At 42.9% G+C, this 17,914-nt stretch overlaps 1 protein-coding gene across 6 annotated transcripts in view; it reads right to left on the bottom strand.

The window, feature by feature from the left end:
• Window positions 1-17,388, bottom strand: part of LOC104050522 (OX-2 membrane glycoprotein) — a 69,726-nt gene extending 52,338 nt beyond the window's left edge. For 2 of the 6 annotated variants that reach the window (XR_010375622.1, XM_064468524.1), the window contains exons 1-5: window positions 16,847-17,109; window positions 15,167-15,248; window positions 14,048-14,371; window positions 13,129-13,395; window positions 11,169-11,285 (exon numbers count right to left, since the gene is read on the bottom strand). Coding sequence is in view for 5 of the 6 variants with exons in the window: in XM_064468524.1 (XP_064324594.1) it covers window positions 11,173-11,285; window positions 13,129-13,395; window positions 14,048-14,371; window positions 15,167-15,248; window positions 16,847-16,858 (798 nt within the window). In the remaining variant the exon portion in view is untranslated. Of the gene's footprint in view, window positions 1-1,366; window positions 3,401-11,168; window positions 11,286-13,128; window positions 13,396-14,047; window positions 14,372-15,166; window positions 15,249-16,759; window positions 16,784-16,846; window positions 17,110-17,194 lie in introns of those variants that run through there. The other 4 variants (XM_064468534.1, XM_064468509.1, XM_064468541.1 and 1 more) reach the window with 4 other exon arrangements.
• Window positions 17,389-17,914: the final 526 nt, after the last annotated feature.

Below are 17,914 nucleotides of genomic sequence, written 5' to 3'. Positions count from 1 at the left end.
AGGCTGGGTGGTCAATGTGGCAAGGCAATGAAAAAGCTGGTGGCAAAAAGAAAAAGTCTTCCTTATGCTGCCATCAGAAGTGATTTTTTTCTTTTTCTTTTTTTTTTTTTTTTTTTTTTCAAACTCCCTCTTTCCTAAAAACCCAGCCCTGCCTGCTGGGGTTTTGAAGACTCTCTTTCCAACACCATTGCCACCGATGGAAGTTGTTATCTCTTGTAGACACTTCACATTCCTGCCCCGTATGCCAGCACAATTCAAGACTAAGAATAACAGCAACCTTGAGCATGCCAGGGACAAAAACAGAACAAAGAGAGGACATAGCTGTAGGAACTAAGCAATTCATTGTGACTCGAAAACAAAAGCAAACATCTTGACAGGTCCTGAGGAGCAGGTTGTCAGCCAAAAAAAGCAACTTTTTACAGCAACCTTTAAATCTCCTTGAAGAAACCTGCGATTCTTCATTTGCTCACCTTTTGTGAAGTTAAGGGTGACCAATCAACATTCTCTAAGGTCATTCAATGCTGCTACCATACCTCAGCCCCAGCCTGAACTGCCCCAGCCCTCGTTTGGTTCCTGCCCTACTCTGCCAGCACAACTCACCCTGTGACTGGTGGGCCAAACAACACTTGACCCAGCTCTGCCAGGGGCTCCTGGGCCACAGCAAGCAGCCCTTTTGCTCTTCTGCATGGGAGAACCACAGCTTGCCCCACACCATGCCCAGGGCAGCGGTGCTGCTGGCTCACTACCTTCCCTTTGTGCATGGGGAGGTGACCAGGCTGATCTCAGAGCACCAAACTCCCAGGAGAAGAAACTACTAGCTCCCATCACTCAGGATAAGGTACATCAGCAATGAGACTTGCACTGACGCTAGCATCTAGCAGGAAGTTCTTCAGAAACCATCAGTAGCAACTGTTTGTTTCCCTGAAAATCCAAGAATGAATGGGAGTTTATGTTGCAATCTCAAAACCTCTAGAAATCATTACCTATTCTATTCTGCCAACCGCTAGAGCTCAGACAAGCAATAAACTGCTGCCTTTCACTGGTATTGCAAGACCTAGGACATAATCCCATGACACTCGGCTCCTTTAGGGAGATGGCAGCATTGCCATGTCCTTTTATCTAGATACAGATTTCTCACTATCACATCCTTTAAGAAGAAAAGTGCAAGTCGATGCCATGACAAACAAAAATTATTGTTGTTTCACAATTCACTTCAAAAGATCATGTGTCTTAAAGAATACACCAGGTCACTACTGCTTTTCCTAAAGGAATTACTCATGCACTTAGAGCTCATGCATGATGCTTCTCTCACTGATTTACGAAAGCTCACTGGCAGTGTGCTAAAAATGAAAGGAATTATGCAGCCTTCTATTCAAAGTTGCTTTATTTGTCTTCTTTTCAGCAAAGGTAAATACAGAAAACAGGACAGTCAGTACATCAGTAGAGCATGTAACTTCAGATAAAGAATAAGCAGTGAACATGATACACAGAGTACCTTTTAAAAATGCAAACTACAGCTTTTTGACTGAAGTACTTTCAAGTCTGATGTAAAACACAGCTGCTGTGGTCAAAAATACTTCTGTAAATTTACATGTCAAAAGTTGTTTTGCTCAAACTTTTTTGGCAGAAAAAAAACCACCACACCTTAAAAACCCCCTGAAGTCCCACTTTCTGTACAGAAAGGAAGCAAAGTATAAATCAAAACTGAAAAAAAAGCCCAAGCTGCAATGAAGCATTTCTGGTATCCCAAACAAGTAGGAAAAAAAAAAAATGGACGAGTTGGTGTTTTGGCTGGATCAGGTTTTTTTCTAGTTAGAAAAAAATATTTTTTTAAATTAAAAAATAAATAATTCATATTGCACCTACAACAGTAGCAGCAATACAGCAATCCTCCATAATACATGCAGACATACACATACACCTTTTCGACAGACTTGTGAGAGGCTGCCGTTCTGGAACCAACAAAGTATTGGTTCTAAACATTTAGTCTTAACCCTTTTATCTGTTATATCTTCGCTGCTGATTTTTTTAGACTGACAGTTTGCACTCTTGGTAAACACATGACATAAAAAGCACAATTAAGTAAAGCTACACGCTGAGTAAGATGGAATATTTCAGATGCACAAACAAATGGCAGTTGAACCCAAAAGACAAGAGGATACCGGTAGTGATCCTAATACAATGACACAGACAGAAGGAAGACTGAGAAACACCTTAAACATTAGCAGCCATCAGATGAACAAAAATCACCAGAGGATGGCCTGCAGTCCTCCTGTCTGTCTAGTCTGTCAGTAAAATGGGCCACGAAATCAGTAAGGCCAGAAGTACGTTTGTTTTTAGCAACCTTCACCCCATGAAGTGGGCACAGAGTCCTGGCAAGGTGCCAGGAGGCAGAGGGCACACCAAAGCTCTCACCCCTCACAAATATTACGAGTTGCAAGGCAATGCCCAGAGCACTCTGCTCTCACAGGCAGCCTGCTGCCACGCAGCAAGCGGGGGCGACAGGCAACTGGGGCGTTAAGCCTGGAAATGGCCACATCAGCAGGCTTGAGCAGGCAGCAAGGAGCAGCCAGGGGTGGCAGAGGGGAGAGGGGCTCCGATCCTACCTGGGACAGGAGCAGGGTTAGGTCCCAGCTCGTAATGGTAGTGCAGGTTTTGGTAGCAAAACCATGACAAAGCAGTAAATTCTGCCTCTGCAAAATTCCCCACTGATACCATTATGTTCAGAGAAGTGACACATGATGGTTAGCTCAGGGTGTAACATCCTACATAATTTTTGGCAGATTTGGTGTGCTTTGAGTCCTGTGGTTTTAAGTCCAGCAGGTCCCTCCAGAGAGAGTTAAGCAATAAAGTCATTGGCACATTCACACATTCACTGAGGAAAAGGAGTCGGATCAGCTGGACAGAAGGAAAACGAAACACCAGGAAGAGGGTGATGAACGGAGAGTTGCTGCAAGTGAAATTGCAGACAGATGTTGGGAAAAATTAAACCCCTCTTTACTGTGAGAGCAATTAAGCACTGGAAGAGGACCCTCAGAGAGCTTGCAGAGGCTCCATCTATGGATGTTTTCAAAACTCAGCTGGAAGAATGCGAATATATTTTGCACACTAGCTGTACCAAGAGTGGCACAAGCAAAGTAGATTTTGGCTGGCAGCAAAGGAGAAGGCTAAGTGGTCCCTCTGGTCCTACTTTTTATGATTAAGCATTTAGTCTAGATAACAAACATTGCACTAGACTTTTCAGCGATCAACTCAGTGTCTAGATAGGGTAGTGTATGTATGTGATGTATTTCCCTTTTATTGCTGTTTCTTTCTAGCCAGTCAGGTCACTGCTTGTGATGTTGACTTCAGGCTGCTGAGCTGTAACAATCTGGTAGGTGAATGGAAATTCTCTAGGATCCTAGAAAACAAAGAAAAAAAAGGAAAGGATGAATCACGGCCATTGGGTTGCTGCCTCAGGTCTTGCTGAGCAGTGTGGTTGCCACTGGGGCAAGGGCAGGTAGAAATGCACAGTGGGGAAAGTGGGGAGAAACTGTCACAGAACTGCCCTTTGGTGATCAACTGTAGGACCTTCCCTGCTGTACCACCAGTCACACACCTTCCTAAAACGCAACGGAACAGGCTTCAGCCTCCGCTCCCCCTCGCTTCCTTTATTTACCACAGATGATACTTTAAATTTAAGACGCTACCTTGTCTGTAACAGCACAGATACACGCCTGCCACACAAAGGGTCGTTATATAGAAGGATCTGTCCCTAAACCCAGAATACCTGAGCCAGCACCGCTTGCCCCGAGCACCGCAGGAGATGCCTGCAGAGCCACAGGTGGCACCACTGTGGCTGTTAGAATGTAATAATAGATTTATTAATAAGTTATTATTTGTTATAGCTTATATATTATTGTATATATAAATTTTATAGTTAAATTATATAAAAGATAAAATTATATTTTCTAGAAATATACAAAAATACATATATTAAATATATAATAATATATTATTTTATATGGAGGTAAATATCTTCTATTTATTATATATAGAAAAAAATAACAACAAAAATAGAACAAATCATCTGAGATCAATGTTCACTCCATCCCGCTTGCCCTACACTGACAACATGGCCCCCAGACTTCTCAAAAGGGATACTCTGAGGGATGTTCAGCCCCCTCATTATTTTGTTACGCTCCAAGAAAGAAGAGTCTTCAAACTGGTGGTGGCGGTGGGAAATTCCCTCTCCTTTTCTCCTTAAGCAACAGAAATTCCTTTGGGAGCATAGTTATGAGAAAGCCTGAAAGCAACAGTTATGAACACAGCATGCTATACACTATGGAGCAGCATTTCTCCTCGGGCAGGGATAAACTACCCAGCTCACCAACATTCAAAGCCATTTACTACCAGCAGAAGGGCAGGTGCTGGTTTACAGTTTTGCCTTGGGAGGAAGCCAAGTGATCCTGCTCGGCTGTAGCTGCCAAGGGACATTAGCAGCATAGAGGGAAGTACGCTCCTGGAAAAGCTGTTCTAAAACCTGAGTAGTTTACATGACACAATTTACATGTGAATTTCAGCTTATGATTACTGAATGAAAACCTGCAGTTATTAAAGTACAACCACAACAACAAAAATTTGTATTAAGTAAACGTGGTTAAAAAAACTCCTAGCCTTTGCCCTACCGGTATTTGGAGACTCCCTGGGGACACACGGTGGCATGCCTTCAGCCAGCTCGCTGGTTATACTGCCCTTAGCTTTCTAGTGGCCTTAAGCGGCAGCCAGCCCTCCTCAGACACCTAGAGGAGGTCTACACACACATCAGGATGAGATTTGCAAATCCTAGTGTAATATGTATGCTGCAAATTTGGAAGGATCACCTTAAAAGCCATTCCTGCTTTCAGGTAGATGCTGGAGAAGCAGGCACGTCGTGGCACAGCACCATCAGCCGGCCCTTCAGCTGAGAGCAGCCACCTGGACTCCTGCAACACAGCCTGCCCTGTAACCTTGCTCCCTGCCTCCTTGTAAGCATGGCTTGAGACTCCCTTGCTTGCACCTCCTCAGAATTTAATAAGGTACCTTGAAAGTAACTGGACAATTGTAACGTCCCTTTTTGAACGTAGACATTGGCAGCTGAGTGCAAACCCTTACTGCATATTTGAACAGCAGGAAAAAAAGAAAAAAAGACATTTCCAAACAAGAGACACAGAATATGGCATGACAAATTTTCAGAATATTAATCTATTTGCATATAAGAATGATTTACTAAGAAAAAAGAAAAAGCAAAAACATAAAAAAGGCATTCTCCATTTCCTACTAATACAATACCAAATGAATCAGTTTAATGAAAACAAAGAACAGTGTAATAACTTTTCTAAGACCATCAATATCTGTTCAAAAAATATTTCAGATTTTTAAAAAAATTGATCTGGAAAGATGATTATGTGAATAAAAAAACCCAAGCAACTTACTACGTACCTAATACTAAATGAAACAGTTTTTTAAATTCTGGAAACCATGCACACTGCAGAATCCAGAATATGACAATGACATAAGGAATACACACATCCCTAAACAGATTCATGAACTAGGAAAGCAAACTGATCTTATTTGTGTATTACTGACCAGGAAAGTTATTTATTGAATATATAAATCGTTTCATATTTCAGAATGTCATTCTGATGTTTGAGACCCAATTTATGACATCAACTTTACGTGGCTTTGAAAAAAATAGTAAGATATATAGCATTTTTACTTTTCATGTAGGAGAGTAAGAAAAAGGTTTCCATCTCCTTATCTAATAACCCTGCATACAGCCAAAGTATTTTGCAAAGGAAAAACATTTTGGAATTGAGCACATAAATCGTTCTTTCCAAGAAACTGAGTGAGAAATTGCAACATTGAGGCAACTATCTGTATATCAGAAGAGTGCTATTTTTATTCCCTGTCAGCTGCCAGTCAATTTGTTTTCTGTTTGTATACAAAGCCCCGTTGTTGGAATGAAAAGGAGCATGAAGGACTAGAAGATTACTTCATAATGAAACACAAACACAGATATGATGCACAGGATAGGAACTGTGTTAATCACACATAGCAAAGGCCTCCCTGTTCGCAAAGAAAGGGCGTGGCTTTCAGTAGCCTATACTTTGATACCTCTCCTTTAGATGGGCAGGACAAGCTCTGAGATGTTTCCTGTGCTGCTACCTTCATCCTATCAGTGGCAAACAGGACTTATTTCACCCTTCCAGACGAAAAGCCCAGCCATGCCCCAGGAGACCTGGATTCATCTACGCACCTTCCCCTCCTTCCTCCTCTGCCACTCCTTCTCCCAGCTCTGCTGCGAAATGAAAAGCAGGATGAGGAGCGTGCTTTCCCCAGCAAAACATGCTGGGGGAAAAAAAGCACCAGCTGTCCCTGTCCTTCACAATGAAAACAGGTAGCACTAAATCGTGGAAAGCTTGGAAAAAGCACCCATGCTCTCTATGTATATGATGCAGACTGGAGGGTACTGCCAGGCACATTTCTATGAACAGAAAATTACTTACTAGGGAACAGGAGTTGTCTGGAAGCAGTGTGTGATTAAAGCCAAAAAACTTCTTCACTTGGGTTGTGAAATATTTCTGTGTGTGGGAAAGCTGATGGCCAGCCTCTGCTGACATTTATGTATGGGTTGGGTTTCGTTTGTTTTGTTTGTTTGTTTTTTTCCGTTCTCCCCTCATTAACTCTGTTTAGGTCTGTCTGGCTACAATGTTTTTTAATGCTGTGGTTTTTTGGTGGTTTTGCTCTGGTGTAGTGTTAAGGGTAAAGGAATGAGATTGCTGTAAACAAAACAACTTTCACTTATACCACTGCCTATTTTTGTTACTTTAGGGAATTCAGAATAGGACAAATATAATCTCCTACTCAAGACAAAGCCACACTTGAGGGGAAACCAAGATGATTCTAAAATGAGCTTCCCCAGCTGGGACATGATGGCCAGAGACCTGTTCCCCTGTGAGCCGGGTGCATTATACCCATCTGCCTCATGAAAGCAGGAGTTATGTCCTGAGTTTATCAGCTGAAAGGCTGGTATTTTGCTGTCACTTCAGGAAAAATTATTCTGTCCTAAAACTGAGCTGCTACTATGTTGTTTTCAACTACCTAGTCTCTCACTATTAAGAAAAACAGTTGTATGTCAAAGTAAATCAACTGAAGAAGCAAACCAAGTCATACTGATAAAAAAAGAATTGCCATAATTTTTAAGCCAAAGCTTAGAAACACAGCCTTCGGCAAACTGAATAAACACTAGAGGATACTGCTATAATGGCTCTTCCAGAAATAATTCCTGTCTTTAAACAAAGTAATGGAAAGTGTGTGCAAGTTTTTGTAAAGGGATCTCCTGCACAAGGCCTCCATACTTCTCAACCTTTCAGGACATCTTCGGCCACCAAAATTTAGGTTTCTGTTACCTATGTATTATAGCTGATCAGCCAAGTTGCTATTTGCAGCTTAAGAGACCTGAATCTGTATTATTTGTAGCAACTTCCAAACGTCAAAAAAATAATAATCAGGGCATCTTAAATTCCTATTCAGGGCATTAAGTGACCTCTAGCTGGTAACAAAGAGGTATTTGCAACCTGTTTTGTAGCACTTGTGTAACATTTGTGATACACTGAGGCTCAACATCTCTTTGAAATACAGTTAGTTAGAAACACAAACATCTTGAAACAAAAGATGTTAAATGCTGCTTAATCTAAGTTCCGTAAAATTTCTGCTTGAAGGAAAACCTGAACGTTTCAATTTCCAAACAGGAAAAACCCATTGCTATGTTGGCACTTTCTGCAGAACAGATTTTTTTGATCTGACCTAGTCTCTTCTTCTGTGACTCTCCAAGTTTTCTTCTTCCAGGTTCACCTAATCTGCTCAGCTTTCTTAGGTTGTGTCATGCCTATTCAATAACAAGCTCTGAGAATTTTTTGCCCTGCTGTTATAGCTTTTTCAATACAAATATACTATTTCACCATTTCTAAGGCTTTCCACATACCAAAAATATGCATAAGCTACCCAAGAGAGATCAACATACCAATGCTTAAAAATAATAAAAAAAATCCAAACAAACCCCCCAAACAAACCAACAAACCTCAAACCAACATGCTGGCCTTTATATCCATTTGTGAAATAGCCCTTCCTCACAGACCACCATAAGCCTCCAAAAAACTCTTTGCATGGAATTTTATCCCCTGCAGACTGCTAGGTCCTGAAAACTGACTATAAAGCTTTTTAACTGACTAGGCTGAAATAAAAGTATCCTGCAAGCTTTGAAATAAACAACTGACACTGTGGAAAACATTCAGGTTGAGACATGTATGCCACAGGTAAGTCACAGGAATTTATTCAGACTAATAAGATTTCTTTTGCTTCAGTCCAGGCACTTGGCTTGTTAACTGGACTGCTTTATGTTGGTGTGGTCTACAGTTAAGCTCTATTAGTTGAAACAGGTAGGAAATGCTGTCATTTTTCACCAGTGTAACACTGAGAAACCTCCAGCATGGGCAAAGTTATGTCTGGTGATTCATTGCAGCCTGCTCATCACACTTAAATTAAGTGATAGGGACAGCTAGGTTTGCTTCTTTGCTTAGCAGAGGATGATGATGTGAGTTTTCCAAAGCTTTTGCATCAGCTCTCACCACAAAGGCTGCTCAGTTTGTTTCCTAACAAGTGACTTTTTGCCAAACATTGTGAAGACACTTCACTTGGGTTGTTTTCAGGGGGAACAAAAACGTATGTATGCTGTGTAACTGGTACACAAGGCAAATGCCTGAGGGATGGGACGCTACTCTTGAGCCCCAGCTCTTTCCCTGATTCCAAAGCATCTACCATGGAGACAAGGGAAACAAGAAAACCAAAAGCAAATAAAAAACCAACCATACTCTCAACAGCAGAAGAGAAGAAACTTTGACAGAGAAAGTTCCCCAGCCATCCTCATAAAAAGCTGTTGCTTTACTTTAAAAACCAGGCATCTTGACAAGACTAGAAAGGCTTTGCTTGTTATCTAGCGCCGAATGAAAAGAAGTATTGAGGCCCCAGACAACGGCCTCAGACATTGGTATCCTCCAGCCAGCGCTATTAGCTCTCTATTGTGCTGCTACAAAAGCACGTCCGGAAATAGGTGCGTAAGTGCTGCTCCTCATTCCAACACAATCTGAAGATAATAGAGGATAAAATGAGAAAAGGGCATTCTGCGAGAATGTTATTCTCTTTTAGGCGAATAGACTGCAACCAATGCTTTAAAGAGCATAATCAGACTTCAGAAGTGATTGGGGAAAAAAACAAGTCACTGGAGAAACAGACTAGAGTCCACAGTGCGCTGCTCAGAGAGGAGCTAAGGAAGTGTAGGGGATTTCCTCTGTAATACAGTGTAGTATTTGTGGAGTGGTAATGCACTCTAAATGTAGTGTTAAAAATTACCGTAGCTCTGCAGGTATTCTTGACATTTTAAGGATTTGGAGGGGAAAGTGACAGTGGAATCATATACAAGAAAAATTGTAAGTAACTTTTAGCAACAGGCAGGAAAGAGCATCCAGGAAAAAAAAAAAAATCAGATGGTGACAGAGTGATGAAACTGCATCAGTATTGGAGTTTTACAACAAAATAATTAATGAGGCCTTCAGGGAAACAGATGTACATTAGAAAGATGGACTACACATTTCTCTAAGCTGGTTACTGTATGAAGGAGTAGGATCACAGCTGGTCAAAATTACACTGACCCTGCTCCCACTTCAGGTACCAGTGCAGTCACAGCATCCCAGTGTGGTTGTCCTGAGGCATGCAACGGAAGGGCTTTGAAAGTCTGCAAGGCAGCACCTGCACTTTTTAGCACTCTCTTTGCCTGGTCACTCTCTCATCTGCTCTAGCCGGTGATCCCAGACCACTGCCAGGTCACCTCTGCCTCAAGGTCTCTCCTTCAAGGTCTGCTTAGCACAAGCTCATCCATGTTTGGAATGGTTGTTCTAGAATAAATATACATCTTTCTTTTGAGCATTTCACCTTTTTCTTCTGATCCTTAAAAAAAAATAGTTAAGAACCAACTCCCTGCCCTTTGCTTCCAGGTTGGTCTGAAAATTCAACAGATGTTTTCTCTTTTGAATTGTTTATAGGATCAATGGAAAGCTCACATATGTTTTACAATTAAGAAGTTATATTTGGGTTATAAGAAACATTAATTTACCTTTTTTCTCAGGGCAGACTTTTGTGTCTCTGGCAGTAGCAGATTTACTAGATCAACCCCTCTTAAGAGTAGATGCTGTAGGTCTAAGTTCATAATAGACAGGTCTGATATTACTGGAAACATGTCTTTACTTTGTATGACGTTATCATCAGGAAGCAAGTATCTAAATAGCCAGGAACTGAGTTAAACTGTGCTGGCATTTCTAAACATATCAGGAGAATTCAAAGCCAGACACAGCATTTTGATCTACCTAAGCAAGAGTGAAGCTACCAACGAGCATCAAATTTCTGTGATTTCTGAAGCCTAAGGCCTCCCCATGCCTCTAATTTTTTCCTTTCATTCTGTTATTAGTAACTAAGACTACAAAGTTGAGCGATGTGTGATCCGGTCATCACACATACGAGGATGTTCCACTGACTGCAATTTCTCCTTAATTCATGATTAGGAAGCAGACTCATACGCCAAGTTTGAGCACACTTCTCCATCATGTTACACTGTTTGTCTTAAAATTACAAAGAAGGTGCTGTGACCAGAAGAAAGCCCTTCCCTTGAGGTCATGTCAGTCTGGGTGGGCAGATTTCTCTCCAACATACCCCATTTGCCAAAAATTCTCTGAGCTTACGCTTACTTACACTCGACACTTTTGTGGCCTTCCATGAAAATGTGAAAGACCAGTGAATTACTTCTGCCTGGAAGCAAACCACGAGCAGCATGTCCTGCTCTGCTTGGATTCTCCCCACACAATTTGTAGTCTTGTATTATCCCTCAGCAGTAGCAGTGGAAAAAGAGCTCTTAAGATTACATGCAACTGAGGCAACCTCTAATAACTATATACACATTATTATAAAGTTTACTTGTCCAATATGAAAGCCTCATACCACTGACGATATCTCAACGAAGTCTCATTCTTGTCTGTAGATGACCAGACCTTATTATAGGCTCTATGAAAACTGTTGGTTTCCATGCACCATTGACTCACCCATTCAACCCCTCCTGCATATCCTCTTCCTCCAGCGCAGCATGATCAGAATCAGAACTATGACGACAATTAAAATCCCCACAGAAATCATCACCCAAAAAAATAAGGATCCCTCTTCTGTGAAAACAGAACAAAAAAGACAAACTAAGCTAGTTTATATAGGAAAAAGACCAAAAAAAGCCAAAAGGATGTTTGATTAACGACAATGGTTCCTCACTGAGATTGTAAGTTATTACTAAGCTACATGAAGGCAGCAATTGCTCAAAAGAGAGAGTGAACGTGTATATCTTCAAAGACAAACCTACTTGCCCACAGAAAACGCTTTGTGAAGAAAAGATGTGCTCATGTTCATCCACAGCAGAGAAAACTATCATTCCATACCTGCTATGGTAGTTGGCCTGCATATGTAAGCAGAACTTTATACAAGTCTTGACACTTTCCAAAGAGTTTTTCGTTCACCCAGGCTTTGAGTTTTTGTTTGTAAAATAAAAGTTATTCCTTTTACTGTTAAACACTTAGCACTGTTGCAAAGGCTAAATTAACTTTCAGAAAAGACAACAGGCTATGTTTTGACACCTGCAAGTAGCTCTACCCAACATTTGTGCATAGATGTCCCTTCCTGGTTAGACAATAACCACTTCATTTGCCATTAATCAAAATGATAATACAAAGGCTCATTTCAATACTCACTGATGTTAGCTGGAAAACGTTCTGAATTAAAATTTATTTAAGTAAGCCAAAACTATCATGTCTTTTAAAAAAAGCTACCTTGAACTATTCATTTGAATTTTTCTTTCTCTAAAGTATAAGATGGTTTAAACAACAAGCTATTAGCTGATCTTTCATTCTCCTGGCAAGGAATAACAGTCTTTGTTTCCTGCTTTCCAAGATACACATTTCCTTTTTAAAAAGGTCAAAACAAAAGAACATTGCATTTGGGACAGGACAAAAAGATTTATTATGCTTTTTCAATTAGTGTCACTCAGAATTAAGAACTAATTTGCTTTTGAACTTTTAGAGAGAAGATATTAAAAGTCAGATCTTACTCTTTACTATTGTTCCTATAAAAATCACTTCTTGAGGACGTAATTTGGGAGTTAACCCACCACCCCAAGCTAGTTTTTCTGCCTTCTGAATTTCCAAGTGGTCTTCCTTTTAAGGTTCTGGAATTGGAGACATTAATTTTAAATCACCTAAGTCAACATTCCTGTGTGAACTGAGAATGGTACTTCAGCTTTTAATGTGTCTATTTCTTCTTTGTAGAACTGGGGTGAAAGTCTTTCCAGCAGAACAGAATGTTGGAAGAAATAAATTAGCGCTACAAGGTATTCAGATGTTACACTGACATATGTAAGGTTTCCCTGTAAAAGCGATGTAAGTATCTTCAACTGATCACCTTCCTGTCTGTCCGAAAAAATATTCCTCCCTGACAATTACTGTAATGGATGTGTCTCAGCAAAGAGAAACTAAAACATAATACACAGGTTAACTGTACCAAAGCATGTAGTAAGTTTAACTGAAACATTTGGTTAATTGCTGTTCAGAGATAGTTTGCTATTAATTTCAAAACTTCCACTTCAATGTTCATTAAGCAACCTACAGAGTTTTTACTTCATCTAGATATAAATATGAAAGATATAAATATTTGTCAACTGATATCTATCTTTGGACTGTCAAAGAAACCATGCGTGAAAACTGAAGTTCAACTTGCTACAAAACACGTGATGCCTCTAAACTCCATAGCTCCCTAGCTGACTAGATTTTTCCCCCTCTTGGAGAAGACCCCAATACGTTCTTGTCTCAAAGACAGCAGTGAACGCAAAGTGGGATTTCCTTCCTTCTTACTTGGCATGTACACGTTTCACTCTCTCCTCTTCCCAGCAGATTCCTATCCAGACATGCTATTGCAAAAGATGGAGGCCAAGAGAATGCTACCAAGTAGTTTGTATTGTTCACCTACCTCCTTTCATTTTCACAGGCAATTCCATTTTTTCATGTGTGTTGCTTACTGTGCAGATCAAGTCCTGCCCACTGATGCTCTGAGTGTTGTATATCTCCAGTGTACTGGTGATGGACACTATCCCATTGGCGTGCCTGACCGTCTCCTGTGTAGGAGTAGAATTGAACAAGTTCTTCCAGGTGATGGTGGGCTCTGGGAGGCCAACAGCATTACAGGTGGCTATCAGATGACCTTCGGAAATGTTGTAACGGACAGATGCATTGAGACCTTCCAAAACACAAATGAGAATCCATCATCACAATGAGCACTTGATCATCACCAGTAATAGCAGTTTAACCATTACCAATGAGAGCAAACCTTACTGGATTCGCACTGAGCCCCACAGTGCAGGAATGCAAGAAGAGTTCATTGGGTCAGGTCACCCCCATGATTCAACACTCCTTCCCTTACACTGAAGTTATATAACCCAAAGGTTTCACTTAACCTGAAGTCCCAGCTTTTAAAATCATCTGTTAAAGTAAAACCATTTTTTGGTCCTATCTGCTAATTCCCTATCAATGGTAGGGTTTGGCACAGCAGCTCACGGCACTGGGGTTGTACCAAGAGGAAACCACTACAAGCAGTGTTGGTTTGCCCAAGTTCCAGCTGGGACTGCTTGGGGACTTAAAGATCCCACTCCTTGCTTTTTAGCTGATACTCACAGAACAAAAGGCAAGGACAGCCCAGAGTCAAAACCACCACAACAGGCTAGAATATGACCCCACAGAGTCTTGTTCACAGCAGTAATGCTCTGTTTCTACACCATGTTCCACTGAGGGATGCTCCTACCACTGCAATTCCTAAGTCTGCTCCAGGAACTGCTGTGGGTGAGAAAACACCTCTTTTTCCACTAGAGACATATCCCTGCAGAGAACCTCACCAAAGACACTCAGGCAGGTATGTCCCGAGGAGGAGCCAGAAGGGAAAGCATTGAAGAGACATGTGTAACACCCTGAATCATCCATTCTAATGTTCCGAAGAACGATGCTTGTCTCATTGAGTACCAGACTTGTGAAATTCATTCGGTCTTGATAGGGCTCATGAATCTTTAATCCGGTTTTACTGTACGTAGCTATATTATTGTGTAATTTTTCGGAGTCCTTTTGCCACGTCACTTGCAGAACATCCTTAGGTTCTGTCAGGACACAGCTGAGAGTCACATTGTCTCCCTCTGTCACGTTTCTGTGTTCAGCCTGTGGAATCACTGCAACGACATGAAATAGTGAAACGGGTAGATATCACACATATTCAGAAGCCTAATGTTGATTCTAAGGCCTGGATTACCCACAGACACAAGAATTCTATCAATTACGTATTGTTTCTGTGGTTTTCCCCAAACCAAAATGTCCTTCTGCGTTCTCCTAGATATTAATGAAGTTATGCTGGTTTACACTGGCTGAGGGCCTGGCTTTCTTCTAAACTGTTTAAAAGAAGAGAGACATAGCCTATTTCTGTACCCATCCTGCAGACTTTCCACTTCAGTTTTATTAAATCACATGGCTTCCCATTCTCAACAAAGACTCAATGTTTGTCTCCTAAAAGCTAGAGGAAGACTGAATGCACAAGGGAAATGCACACCAAACCATTCTCAGAGAACTGAGCAGCCAAATGGGCTAATGAGAATTTCTGGACTAGGTAGCTTCAGAGTTTGCAGCGCATTTGAAAGGGAGGGAAAGAAAAAGTGAGATTTGTTCCTGAGGGGAGGATCCACTATGGGAAGTTGTGAGCTCAGGCGAACAACAGCGTCCAGTGTCATTGTAGATACAGGATGCTGCATGTCCCTACCATCTCCAGCTGCTGCTCCAGAAGGTCTTGTGTCACATCTGCCAGCTCCATGTCTATGCCTCAGCTATCTAACGTATGTCAAATGGCACTGTATTTGAAATACAGCGATCTGTATTTCACCTATTTTTGCCTCTTACTTTGACTGTTGAAACCTCAGGAATCAGAAACCAATTCCCCAACAATTTTCAGGCAGATTTCAGGAAATTCAGCTTACCGTTTGCCCCTCCAAGCCCAGCACAAGCCAGACACAAAATCAGACCTCGGAAAGTCATTTTGGAAGGGAAAATCTGCATCACCTGAAGAAAGATAAGGAGAGACGTGTGACTTAATAACAGATCATCTTCCAGTGATATCATGTCTCTGGGGTGCCAACATTAATGGTAGCTTTGTCATGCGAGAAGAATGTAGTTCTGGGGACAGCCGGTGAGTTTTGGCAGGTCTCATTACACAACACACGAAAAAGTGTTCCAGTCAAGGTGGGGAAAAAGGTTGCACGATGGACGTTAGAGAGGCATTAATCCACCAGAAGCGTGACGTACTGAATGCCCAGGACTAGCTGGGGTACCGGGAGAGGTAAATCTGCATGGATTGGGTAACTTTTGGGGCATACTGCACCTGCTACATACAAATATGCTTCCAAGGTGGGAAAGGAGCAAAGATAAGGTTGTGTTGCTGCTTTCCCTAGTGAACAACTTTTGACCTATTCCCTGTTCCCTCAATCAGTTAATATCAGCACCATGCAATTGAATTGTAGACCTGTCTGGAACTGAAGCTGGTGTCATCCTTAAGAGGAAATATTATTTTGCATAAAATACCCCTGAAACACACATCACCTAAACCTGAGGGTTTTTTTGCCAATGTCTGCAAAACTCGCTGATACTTCTTGAGAGCATCTTCTGTCAAGACCACAAGCAAGGCCCGAATTCTAAAAGATTTTCACAACATGCAAAAAAATAGGAGACACACTCATCTGTAAAGCATTTCCAATATTATCACACAGCTTAAAAAAGGAGAACTGATGAATAAATAAATTAATTAGAGGGAGGGGGAAAAAAATATCTAGTTAACAAGCAACTTCCCAGCAAACTTGTGTGCACAACACACACGCACACAACCAGTAGCCTGCCCTTAATTTTAAACACTGTGCTAAAACAACTCCTGATACGACTCTGCAGTTACCAAGCATGAATACAGACCAAGTTCTTATGTGTAAAATAAAGAAATAAGAAGCCATCAGCAACAAATAATGAATTTACCCGATAATACAGTGCCGTCAGATACTTGAGGATGGCTCTGAGAAGCTCAGATAAAATATGCCTAAAAACATGCAGAAATCAAGGGCCAGCACAGCAAGTCAGAGAGAAATTTCTAGTTATAAAAGTGTTTATAAATAAGTGAGAGATGTGCTACACCTGCAAGAAAGCACATTTTTCGGTAACAACCTTCTTTCTCTCTGCTTTAATACCCATCAGAGTCCGTAACACGCCATTGCTCATACCCGGTGTAGCTACAGGATTTCATACTGTGAGGAACCAGGCTATTGTGTCGCTATATTGATCATAGAAAGGTCACCTTTATGTCACAAACCCAATCTAGCATATAAAAGGGAAAAAATGAAGGGGGGGGGGGGGGGGAGAGGAAGAAAAGCTTCTAAGACTAGGGCAAACCGAGAGCAAATCCTTCGCTGTGCCCTCCGTACCTTCCCATACCACACCCAGAGGTCTCCTGAGCCACCGACTGTATCTGCTGGATTCACTAGTCCTCCGCGACCTTACAGAAAACTTTTCCAACTTTACAAACTTCTTACGCTTCTGGCGACCAGCTCTATTCGGCGCTACTCGTCCCTCCTGACTTCTGGCATCATACAAGCTTCACAAAGCAAATGAATGCACACCTTGGGGATCATCCCACTTAAGGGAAAGCAGGGAAAGACTCGGCGACCCGCCGGCACCAACCGGGAACAGCCGGCAGCTGCCTCTGCGCTCGATGCTGCGCCGCCGCCGCCGCCGCCGCCGCGCCCGGGAGCCACTAACCGCCACCGCGGGCGGCGGCCAAACCCCGCCGGGGCTGAGCCTCCGGGCCGGGGCCGGGGCCGGGGCAGGGGCCGGGGCAGGGGCTCGGCGGCGGCGGGGGGCGGCGACCGAACCGCCCAGCCCCGCGCGCTCCCGCCGGGGCTGCCGCCGCCCCGCGAGGATGGCAGCCTGCTTCGCGCACGCGCCGCTTACCGCCCGCCAAAACTCACCTCAAACCTGTGAAGGCGTCCAGCGGCGGTACCGGGAGGAGCTGGAAGGCGGCGAGAGGGATGGTTACTCACATCCAAGCCACTGGAAGCGGGGGGAGGGGCGAGGAAACTTCCCCGCCAGCCTAGGGACACGCAGCAGCGTCCCACGGCCGGTCCGGTCCGGTCCGGTCCCGACCGTCCCTCCCGGCAGCCCAGCCCCGCCCCGCCCCGCCCCGGGGGACCCAGGAGCGAGCCAGCCCCGGCACCCGGCCCCGGCGGCTTCCCCCGCCGCAGGCTTCGGCGCTGCAAATCAGGGAGGCTCTGTAGTCACCTCCTCCCCGTCGCACCTGTTACTCGCCCAGCAGTAACACTGTGAATGCGTTTTATTGCACTCACTACAAGAGAGACATTGAGCGAGTCCAAAGAAGGTCAACGAAGCTGGTGAAGGGTCTCTGGAGAGCCGGTCTTACGGGGAGCGGCTGAGGGAGCCGGGGTTCTTTAGCCGGGAGAAGAGGAGGCTGAGGGGAGACCTTATCGCTCTCTACAGCTACCTGAAAGGAGGTTGTGGCGAGGTGGGGGTTGGTCTCTTCTCCCAGGTCACTAGCGATAGGGCGAGAGGAAATGGCCTCAAGTTGTGTCGGGGGAGGTTTAGATTGCATAATTGTGGCGATTTAAAAGGCATGGACTCCGACTATGGTGAATCGAAGACAACTTTATTAAAGCTAAGCAAGCTTTTATACC

The sequence above is a fragment of the Phalacrocorax carbo genome, chromosome 1, assembly GCF_963921805.1.
Source record: "Phalacrocorax carbo chromosome 1, bPhaCar2.1, whole genome shotgun sequence".
NCBI lineage: Eukaryota > Metazoa > Chordata > Aves > Suliformes > Phalacrocoracidae > Phalacrocorax > Phalacrocorax carbo.
This window is presented reverse-complemented; position numbering and strand designations above follow the sequence as displayed.